This window comes from Balaenoptera musculus, chromosome 9 (assembly GCF_009873245.2).
Source record: "Balaenoptera musculus isolate JJ_BM4_2016_0621 chromosome 9, mBalMus1.pri.v3, whole genome shotgun sequence".
NCBI classification, from domain to species: domain Eukaryota; kingdom Metazoa; phylum Chordata; class Mammalia; order Artiodactyla; family Balaenopteridae; genus Balaenoptera; species Balaenoptera musculus.
Window position 1 is genome coordinate 32,987,307 of NC_045793.1, and position 11,848 is coordinate 32,999,154.

Genomic DNA, 11,848 nt, shown 5'->3' on the forward strand with positions numbered 1-11,848 from the left:
GACCAAAGGTGGACATGCCTCTAGTTTTTAATTTTTTTTATAATAGTAACTTTTTCTGATAATTACATTTGATATAAAAATTATTACAACAATGTTTGGGTTGATTTTTGATTTTTTGACATCATTGGTTTAAAAAAAAAAAAATAGAACCCTTTTGCATTCCATTCAGACCACTATGGAAACTCATAAAATTTAATAAAGACACAGCCTTTTTCTTTCCTGACCTAAACCAAGACTGAGGGGTTGGTCACAGGCTTCCGGAGAGCAGGGCCCAAGGCTGTGCACTTACATGGTAATTAGGGGAAACCTACTAGTCATTGCTTTCTAACAATAATGATGAAAGTATGGATGAGGAAACATACAGAGATTCTTTGATGATCTGCTTTTAATCAGGATATATCAAATTCGACTTATTTTTCAAAATCATTCTTTAGAGATTAATCTGTGCTAGCACCATTCGTACAATTTTAGAATTCCCTCAGAAGCAACTGTGTTAATGAACTTATAAAATTTAGAGTGGGTATTATAGAAACAGACATTTTGAGTCTAAAATGGTTTAGTGTTTCTCAAAGCCTGACCAGTACACACAAAAAAACCTATGCATTTGCATGTATCTATAACTGATACAAATTTATATATTTACTTCAACCTGTACAATCTGATATTTCCTATTCTGTTTTTTTTAAATGGGTTGAAATATGCAGTTTGAAGAACATTGCTGTGATATGCAGTATTTGTTTTAATGCTGTGACTTTTTGTATACTGTTCCTATTTTGTTTTCTGCAAAACGCAAAGCAATTAAAAGTTAAATTTCTACACGACTAAGGCCACCCGCACTGTAATATATCATGGGGCCCAGACATCAAAAACTGCTCCAGATCTACATAGTCAGTAACGTTGGAAGGCAAACAAAGGGAGAGAAAGGGAAATTACCATCATCAAAAGGCATGTATTAACCCCTTTTTAGGTACTTTGAGAACAAAGACCTAAGGATGTGGGGACTTGACTGGTTAGAATAGGGTCCATTGATGAAAGCAGAGCTGAAGATTCCTGAATTGAGCCTCAGGTGGTGTGAGTTGTACTGTCTTTAGTCATAAATATATCAATACATGAGGTTGTTGGTCATTCCCTGACCTTCCACAGGACCTCAAGAGATGGATTTAATCCAAAAACAATATGAAAATACAGCAGAGTCCATAGTCTGTTTGTTTCTTTTAAATACAGAGTTCAAGATGCACAGGGACATTCTGTTGAAATGATTACATTTTTTTTTCTTTAAACAGGTATGAAAAATAAGACTATATTACAGCTGAATTGTAACAGGAATGCTTCTCTGTCAAAACAAAAGTAAGTTTGCCTTGTAGATTTAACTCATAACAAACAATACACATTCTCATTATGAGTCTGTGCAACTATTACACTGTTAATTTTTTAAAAAGCAAGAGGTAATTCAAATGCTAGTATTAAACTGAAATCTAATGAATGAATTTTAAAAAAAGTTAACAGAAAGCCTATTTTGCTTTTAGTTTGTTAAAAGGTTAGAAATATCATTGGCTTCATTTTGTATCAAATTTGATAGTTATTATTAATGCAGTTGACAAAGATATGGTAAAATCCTGCATTTGTGAACTTTTTTTTATAAGGTTTAATTTATTTATTTATGGCTGTGTTGGGTCTTCGTTTCTGTGCGAGGGCTTTCCCTAGCTGCGGCAAGCGGGGGCCACTCCCCATCACGGTGCGCGGGCCTCCCACCATCGCAGCCTCTCCCGTTGCGAAGCACAGGCTCCAGACGCGCAGGCTCAGCAATTGTGGCTCACGAGCCCAGCCGCTCCGCGGCACGCGGGATCCTCCCAGACCAGGGCTCGAACCCGCGTCCCCTGCATTGGCAGGCAGACTCTCAACCACTGCGCCACCAGGGAAGCCCTTGTGAACTTTTAAACAGACTTTTAGATAACTAACTGTTTTTTTTTTTAATGATAGATTTACAGAAACATAGCATGACTTATTTTTTTCTTATTTTGCTCCTAGGGAATTGTTGATTATACCTCCAAACTTGTAAGCTGAAATAAGGAATTATTTATCATAGAATAAAAATGCTTGGTAGTTTGTAAATAGGTCCCCAGTGTAGCCCAGTAAATTGTGTGCTCAATCACTTGGCAGGTAACATTTAGGACCCTGTGCCCTGGTTCACAGAATTACAGAAGGGGGTGAGGGGGGGGGGGTCACTGAATCTGCATCACATGCTTGTTTCTGCCAGGTCCACTGTTAGATCTGTTGTATTCAACAGCCTATATAATATTTGTAATAACTCTATGTTGTAGGTATAAGGAATTTGTTAGAGAGAAGGGAACCCAGGAACTGAGTGAGGTGTTGAGGACAAAAAGAAAACCTGACCTGTGGTCATATTGCTAATATGTGGTAAATTCATATTTACTCCATTATCACACTGCCCCCTGCACACAGTGTCTTAGCTTTATCTTTGGAGACAGAGAAGAAGAGGGAAATGTTTTAAGTGAAAGTAGATTTCTTTGTGTAATAAAATTTTACCCTATTGAGAATTTTAAGTGGGAGTTTTCAAAATCCAGTGGGAGTGGGTTGTTGCATAAGTGACATTGATGGATGCCTTTAAAGGATGTTAAAAACTTTTTAGGTCTCTAGAGAATGATCTATCATTGACATTGAATTTGGATCAAAGACTCTCTCTGGGTTCGGATGATGAAGCGGACCTTGTCAAGGAACTTCAGAGCATGTGCTCCAGCAAATCTGAATCTGATATAAGCAAGGTAAGCAGGACGCTTGGGGGAGGACATTGAATGGTTCCACCCAGCAGCTGAGAGACTTCTTAGAGCCACATCGTAACTCTCACTCCCAGACAGAAATTCCTTATCAAATAGCATGTTAATGCTCCAAATCAGAACATCCCTTACCTTGCTTAGAAAAGCCCTTTCTCCCAAAATACCCCTTCTACAATAAGGGAGCTCTATTTAGCATAGCTTCTCTGAAAAAACCTGAAGTGAAAATTGCATATGTTAATTGCGTTACCACAAATTACACCAATACATCCTTTTCCTTTTTGTATTCCTAACTTTGGCCCATAAGTCACCGATCAGTAAGAGAGCATTACAGCAGCCTTGTGTTCTGGATAGAACGGCAACTTTCCTTACAAATAAAAAAAATAAGTGGCCTGTGTAATTTGTTTAGTCAGAGTCTTCAAGCTGTGAAATTTGAGATCCAAATACGGAAATCAGTGACCCAAAATCTCGAAGCATTAACAGCATCAAGTTCAGCCTGTTTTGGCACCCTGATATCTGCAGCAAATTTGACCAAACTTCCTTGATAAATGCCTTTTACTTGAAAGGGAGCATAAGAAGGTAGTTATAACTTGTGCAGCTTCCACCCAAAGACTCACCTATTGTATTTAGACAGTCATAATCTCTGGACAAAGTAGAACTGACTGACTAGCTTATTTAATGTCGCTGGAAATGAGTCGAAATACTTTACCTCTGGAAAAATAAGGTAACAATGAAAAATCTTGCAAATTTTATATCCTTTCATTTTGTGCCAAGTGATTTTTTTTTAATAGGGCTCATTTGGTTGTCTTCTGACTTTAAAAGACTTTTTCCTTAGAGGCTATTTCTCATGCATTTGCCGTTAGTTTCACATGAAGACTTCAAGTCTTTATAAAGACTTCAAGTCTTTATATGAACATTATAGGACTTGAAGGTCTGTTCTGTAGAGCTTCTGACAGTAAGAGAAGGATCACACTTCTGTTGTGGGTTTTCCACAGTGACTTGATAAACTGTGTATTTTCCAGATTGCTGATTCCGGGGATGATTTAGGGAGGTTTGATCGTTCAGGAAACAACCCTGCATTTTCAGCAACTGTTAATAATCCAAGAATGCCAGTGTCACAAAAGGTAAGTGTCCCCTTTCCCTCCTAAATGGGACAAAGAAGGATTGTTGTGGAATTTGACTTCACAAATCTTTCAATGTGCATCACAAAGTTACTTTTAAACCATAGTTGGGAAATAAATAGGATAAAGGCAAAAGTGTTCACTAGGTAATCAAGGTTAGAAAAATTATTGTTTGGATAATAGCTTGAAAGAATCACATAGAAAAGCATTCTTTTTCCTTCTATTTGATGCCTAAAAACTTGATTCCAAAATTTTGGGTGTCTTGTCCATTTGTTTATGCCGAAACTAGAACTAATGTAACTTTCTGTCTTCTTTCCTGTATTTTAAAATGGGATATTGAATTTCATTTGAGCACTATTTTGGAAAATTGGAGTTAATTTTAGCAAAGTGCTGAGTGATAACAAAGATCTACACACAAAAAAAATCTCATCCTGGTTTACTTTAACTTGCCGTATCATGCATGTTTCAGTGAGAGACTTTCCTTTAAAAACAAATCAGAATGTCAAATAGAAGAGCCAGGATTCCAATAGAGTTCCTTAACCTCTTGAAGTAACTTCTACGATTGGTTAATAAATGCCAAGAGTTGAGATGGCCCAGCATGGTACTCCTGGGTGAACAGAAACAATAACACTACTTCTCATCCCGTAGTGATTTTAGGAGGATGCATATTTTGTAAGAGGCATTTAGCAACGTGTGGTTTGCTCACCAAGCCATGTCGATTGTGGTTCACATCCTGTTCTCATCCCCTCGCATGGCAGCTGACACAAACCTGTTGGGGGGCAGTGCAGAAAGCAGAATTATAAAGTCAGCGTGGTGAGACTGTTACATTATTAACCCTCCTCTGATCACCGGACAGCCCTGGGCTCCCCTGCCCTGCTCTCTCACGGCTTCGTTAGGTGTCAGTCCTGATTAGTTACGCGCGAAGCTGTGTGTGTTGGGGGGAATATTAACAAGGCTGAGTTCTTGTATAAAAAATATATAACATGATGATCTGTGAAGAAGAGCATGACCTGTCTGGCTTACTCGGTATAGTATTTGCTTTTTTTTCCCCAATTGGGAACAGTTTAGAAGCACAGCAAAAGCATAGTTTGGAGAGCAGGTAAGGGAGGATGACTAAGGAGGTGACCTGGGGTCCCTGCGGAGAATTCTGGCTGGAAAATATTTGTTCAGGAGCTGTGGTTCAGAACACCTATCTTGGGCCTCCAGGACCCCTCGCGCAGCAATCAGTGGGAAGCGGTGCGATGAGCCACTCTTTGTCCACTACAAAAAGGTTGACCGGTAGTGACGACTGGCAGCTATTGTACTATGGCTAATGAGGACAGTTTTGTACCTCTTTTTCTCTGTCACAGGACCCTAGTGGGTTGCTACAATAAGGTACTGTCCAGAAAAATAGTACTGAAAGTAGGCTAAGCTTTGTTTTAAAAGGGACCTTTTTAAAAAATGGATCATTTTATACTTTCTGGGCTCTTCAGAAAGAACCATAGAGTTGTTTAAATGTGCGGTTTGATGCAGGTATTAGGACAGCTGCCCCCTATTGCTTTGCCCACTGAACGCATTGTGAGGACTGTTCCCCGTGGCTAGATGTTCTTCTCAGAACCTGCCAGCAGAGGGTGAAGTGTACTCATTTGGCATTTGCCAGCCTCCTGAGAGCGTCACGGGCTCATACCTCTTCTACCGTGATAAACGCAGTGAGCATTTCTTGGTTAGATGCCCAGTCTCTTCTGTTATCAGGAAGTAATTCCCTTTAGAAGTAAGAGCTGTCTGTGAAATCACTTTCTCCTGTGCGGCCAGAGAGGGGCCTATTAATCAGGTAGCATGTCAGCCAGCCTTCTTAAAACAAACAAAAAACCCCATATTTACATAAATACAGATTTAAATCATCAGGAGAGTAGATACTAATAAATGTTTTCTTCTCATTAAGATGCAGATTAAACCCCCTAAAGCAGTTCTCATTTTGGTGGCATAATGAAATCCACTTGAGGATTTTTTTTTTCCCATCCCCGGTACCTGGACCACATGCCCTAGAGGTTCTGATGTAATTGGTCCAAGGTACAACCTGGATGTTGGGGTTTTTAAAAGCTCCTTGGTGATTCTCATGTGCAGCCAGGGCTTAGACCCACTCTCCAACACATACCTCTGATCTCTCATCCTCCTTATTTTCCACCCCATTTCTTTCCAAATATGTCCTTAAACTTCACATAACTTATTTTTACATGTAATTTACTATTTCAACACCATACCCTACACCTCCCCATGTCCATCTTCACCCTTCCTTCTTCCCATGGAACCCTTTCCTCTTCACCTGTCACACTTCATACTCACTTGAGTTCAGTTCTGCACCTGCCAAATATGAAGTGAGGCTACCCAAGTGAACTCAAGATCAGGGAAAAGGTCTTATCCCAGCATCATCACTCTCACCTATCCAACTCTGGTTCCTCGGGGGCAAAATGAGACACCTAGACCAGGTGATCAGAAGAGTTCTGAAACACTAGAAAAACAAGAGCATGCAGTTTCCAAGAACGGAAGATCTTGAGCTCCTTAGTCATAGAGAATTGCTATGCAGGAACTTTAATTCACAACAGAAGCTCCATCAGAGCAAGGATGGTGCTCTTTTACGTTCTCTACTGTAAGCCAGGCACCTAGAACAGTGCTTGTCTTGTAAACATTCAAAATATGTGTTGAGTAATAGTCCAATTAGATCTAAAGGCAGAAAAATTAAGTGACATGCTCAAGGTGAAAGAGTTGAATTGTAGAACTGCTTAAAAATGGTTGGAGTAGTCCAGTTTGATTTCCTCAGGCCTAGGACTTCATACAACCCCAGCTGGTGAGGAGACCCCAGATTCTGGCACTTGATTCACTGACTCCTGTATATAGCACTTTTGTGATACTGCAAAGGACCTAATGAAAATCAGCCAGTGGGTTTATAGGACATTAAGCATTGGCTTCTCCCCTCCATTGTCTTTTGTTCGTTTTTTCATGAGAACTTGAGAAACTCCTACATGCTTGTTCAGGGACGGAGAGGAGGAAGTTAGGACTGATCACAGAAGTTGGGAACGATGTCAAATTGACAACCTATTTTGTTTGCCCTTCTTACAGGAGGTCAGTCCTCTTAGCAGCCATCAAGCGACCGAATGCAGCAACAGTAAATCAAAGACTGAGTTGGGTGTTTCAAGAGTTAAATCTTTTCTTCCTGTTCCTAGAAGTAAAGTCACCCAGTGTTCCCAGAACACCAAAAGAAGCAGCAGCAGCAGTAATACAAGGCAAATAGAAATAAACAATTCAAAAGAAGAGATTTGAAACTTACACAACAATGAACAAGTAGAAAAACCTAACAAATAGGCCTGCCTGCAATATTCTCATTCTTCTTCTGTATATTTCACACAGAAACCAAGGACAACAAGATGTAAATACCTTTAAATGAATCAAATGTTTTCACTGCAATATAAAGTGCGGGACCACTATTCAGTTTTTTGTAAAATGTATTTATAATCAACATTTTGGGTTTTTTTTCAATTCTGTAGGATTGAACTGCAATACCAAGAAGTTATACCCACTTTTCAAGTAGTTTTATAATAGAAAAGTCGTAATAGTTTTACTCAAGATGTTCAGGGGTATTAAAACAACTGTCTGTGTACTGTATATCTATATATATGTACATATGTATTTAAGAAACCCTGAATCATTGCATACTACATGTGTGCAGCATTGGCTTAGATAACAGGTACCATTTTAAAGAGATCATAATTTTATGTTCACTTGATGAGAAATGACTAGAATGGGGCAATAACAAATCATTTCTCAACAGTTACTTTTCTTAAAAGCCATATTAAGTATTTTGCCTGTTAAAATTCTAGTTTCCAGTTTTAAATCTTTTAATGGTTGCATCATGTATATTTATGCTTATGAGTTTGCATTATGACTCCTGTAAAATATGAAATTATATAATGCAATAAAAAGTGTTATCTTTCTTAACAAAAGTTTTATACCTAAGTGGATATTAAAAAAAAATGTAAATGCTTCAATAAATGAGACTTAACTCCTCTTCAATTCTAGTGGCACAATGGATAATATTTTCTAGACGGTTTGTTTCACTAATGAAATGACTTATAACTCAAAAAGTTAATATGCCTTGACACCAAATAAAATATTGAATTAGTGAAATAATTTTGTCATAGTTTCTATCTATTGCTCTTAGTAGTTTATCCATGCAAAAGATATTTGTGTTCAATTTAAGGACATTTATAAAACTGGTCCTCCATGTTGGTATTTCAGTAGCTATTCAGAGAAAGACTCACGCTTGTTAGAAAGTATTAGTTGGTTTAAACTAAAATAAAACAAACATTTCAGTGGAGCTCTAGGAATTAGGTGCTCATTGAAAAAAATGTTTTCATACATACAAAAAAAAGGTATAATTATATACCAAGAGTCATTTGCTTATCTGAGAGTACTGAAAGTCCTTTCTTGGCCAGAATGGTTATTTACATTAAAGTATACACATGTGCATTGAAACTATATTACACTTTGCAAGTATCTTTAAAAAAATGTATGGTGAAGATTAGGCCACATGGGGTGAAGTAGAGGAAGGATCAGGGAAGAGATCAATTCCAGTACCTGTCAGCCTTCATCTCTGCAATCCTTGGGTGTACAGCGTGGACCTCACGGACAGGGAGATGGAACTAGAGCAAGGGACAGAGGGTAGATGATAGGAGAGAGAGGCTGGAGGAAATAGACTTGAACACAATAATGCCTTTTAGCTGGACTCAAATTCTTGGTACCCTGGTGATTTTTGATACTCCCAAGTGTTTTCACAGAAAGACATTAATCTTGGGAACAAAACTCAATGCTCTTGATATCATAGACCAACATACCTAGATTGAGGTGGCTCTAATGTGTTTCCTCCTGCTTACGTACACCTTCTTAGATTGTGTCGTATTTGATTTTTTAGTGATAAGGCATTGTGCTTTATATTAGCAGCTTTTCTGAAGATAAGGATCTCATTAGTGTATTCAAGGACCAGAGAAGAGAAAAACAAAATTTGGAATATAGTATTAAGATGACCTCTAGTAACTGATCCATACAGTTTTGATTCATTAGTAAAATCAACACATATACTTTTTAGAATTGGATGGCAGACTGGAAGATGTCTAAAGAAGGCATTTAGATCAGGAGCACAGATAGAGACCTAGTAATTGGTCATTTTATCAATTTAGTGTGTCACAACTACCAGTTTTTTGAAAATAGAATAGGATAGAATAGAAAGTGTCAGAGTACATCATGGTATTACAGTCAATAAATGAACTATTTGTGAAGATTTTATTTCTATTATGTAGGTATACGGATGTAGGCACTGGATTGTGATGTAAAGCATAACTCTGTGGGTCATGGCCAAAAGTCTTTGAAAGTCACTACTGTATAATGGAACCTAGTGGTGAGGGTCGGGGTGCTTTGGATGTAAAAAGTTCTTTGGTGATAAACAGCCTTGGGACTGAATTAAGCACTAACATTTACTAGCTGTGTGACCTAAGACAAGTTACCTGATCTCTTTGACCCAGGTTTCACAATAGTTAAATAGGACATGACAACCCTACAAGTTATCCATGAGCATTAAAATGAGGTAATATAGTGTTCCTAGTTACCTCCCTCATACATAAAAAGTAGTAAATTATGTCCCAGAACTCTATGGCAATCCAACATCTTTTCAAGTTGTAATCAATTCACAAGCAACTACTAACAGCTGTATTATGAGCATCAGATTTTACTACAGTTGTATGAAACACCTAACAGATAGAAATAGCAAATTGGAAATTAATATAAAACATTAGTAAATTTTATTTTCCTTTTATGTTAGTCTATTTAGGAGAACCTCATCATCAAGCTAACACATTTTGCAGTTGCTCATGTAAAAGAAAAACTAGTAGATGTGTCATAAAATCTGATAATGAAAAAAGCCAATTTTGATAGACAGAATTTCATAATATTTTTTTCTTGCAGTAAATACTTAATGCAAATTAAGTTCAGTTGACCTAGCCAACACCTGATTTAGGTACCTGTTCTTAACAACTATGAGCCATTACTCAAAACTTACTCTATGAAGTTATGTGATACTTTCTGAATTCTATCTGACCCCTTTTGTAACATTTTTCTCAGAGAACATCCCTCAGATGTCAAAGGAGTAAGTTAGTGAATAGATAATCCTGTTAGTTTAGTTTGGTTTTTACTGTGAATAAATAGTTGACTTGTAGACCAAGATGCCATTGTTAATTTGAAAGAGAGGACTATGGAAATATATGGAGAGAGGATATGAGTTACACACCATATCTATTCTGTCTTTAATAGTGAAGATAACACTTGACTATCAAGAGTCATGAGCTGCAGGTTCTGGCCACAAGGCTAAGACAACATGTAATATCTCTGGGCATCAATGTCTTCATTGGAAGAAAAAATAGAGGATTTTTCTTTTCCCAGAAGGAAAAGTACAATAGGAAAATCAGAAATCCTGATAGTTGTTCCTACACATTCTGATATCTTAATAAGGGAGGACATCAGCTAAACATATCAAAAAAAAAGTTACTTGGATTATATTTTGAGGAAATCAAGAATATGTCAGAAAGAGAAATTAAGAAATCAATCCTATTTACAATTTCATCAAAAAGAATAAAATACCTAGGAATAAACTTAACCAAGGAGGTAAAAGACCTGTACACTGAAAAGTAAGGCATTGGTGAGAGAAATTAAAGAAGACACAAATAAATGGAGAGAGATTCTGTGCTTACAAATTAGAAAAATTAATACTGTTAAAATGTCCCTAGTACCCAAAGCAACCTACAGATTCAGTGAAATTCCTATCAAAATTCCAATGGCTTTTTTCACAGAAATAGAACACACAATCCTAAAATGTGTATGGCACCACAAAAGACCCCGAATAGACAAAGCAGTCTGAGAAAGAACAAAGCTGGAAGTGTCATGCTTCCTGATTTCAAACTATATTAGCTATAACAAATCAAAATAGTATAGTGCTGGCATAGAAACAGACACAGATCAATGGAATAGAATAGAGCGCCCAGAAATAAACCCATGCATATATGGACAATTTCTGATAAAGATGCCAAGAATATACAATGAGGAAAGGACAGTCTCCCTAATAAATGCTGTTGGGAAAACCGGACAGCTACATGCAAAACACACCAAAAGTAAAGGCAAGAAAAGCAAAAATCAACAAGGGGGACAACATAAAAACCAAAAACCTTCTGCACTGGAAAGGAAACCAACACAAGGAAAACCCAACCTATAAAATAGAAGAAAACATTTGCAAACCATATATATATGATAAGGGAATAATACCCAAAACATATTTTAAAAAACTCATACAACTTAACAGCAAAAAACCAAACAATCCAATTAAAAACAGGCAGAGGATCTAAATAGACATTTTTCCAAAGAAGACATACAGATGGACCAATAGGTCCATGAGAAGGTGCTCAACATCACGAATCATAAGGAAAATGCAAATCAAAACCACAGTGAGATATCACCTTATGCCTGTTAGAATAGCTATCATCAAAAAGACAAGAGATAAGTGTTGGCAAGGATATGGAGAAAAGAGAACCCTTAGGCACTGTTGGTAGGAATGTAAATTGGTGCAGCCACTATGGAAAACAGTATGGAGGTTCCTCAAAAAATAAAAATACTCTCGCAGACTCCAGGAGAGGTCACAAGCCACCTCTGCTCCCACTGTGTGCTCCAGGGGTGTGCGTGAGCCACCACCACTACCGAGAACCCCAGAACCTGGCATCAGCCTCTGCATCTGCTTACCCCCTATCAACTTGAACAGACCAATCACTAGAAGTGAAATAGAATATGTAATCAAAAAACTCCCTACAAACAAAAGTCCAGGAGCAGATGGCTTCACAGGCAAATTCTACCAAACATTCAAAG

At 37.6% G+C, this 11,848-nt stretch overlaps 1 protein-coding gene across 2 annotated transcripts in view; it reads left to right on the plus strand.

The window, feature by feature from the left end:
- Window positions 1-8,071, plus strand: part of CTTNBP2 (cortactin binding protein 2) — a 156,184-nt gene extending 148,113 nt beyond the window's left edge. Inside the window, exons 20-23 of one of the 2 annotated variants that reach the window (XM_036863327.1) lie at window positions 1,284-1,347; window positions 2,651-2,783; window positions 3,815-3,916; window positions 7,010-8,071. In XM_036863327.1, coding sequence (XP_036719222.1) covers window positions 1,284-1,347; window positions 2,651-2,783; window positions 3,815-3,916; window positions 7,010-7,210 — 500 coding nt within the window. In that variant the 3' untranslated portion in view covers window positions 7,211-8,071. The remainder of the gene's footprint in view (window positions 1-1,283; window positions 1,348-2,650; window positions 2,784-3,814; window positions 3,917-7,009) is intronic. The other variant, XM_036863328.1, reaches the window with a different exon arrangement.
- Window positions 8,072-11,848: the final 3,777 nt, after the last annotated feature.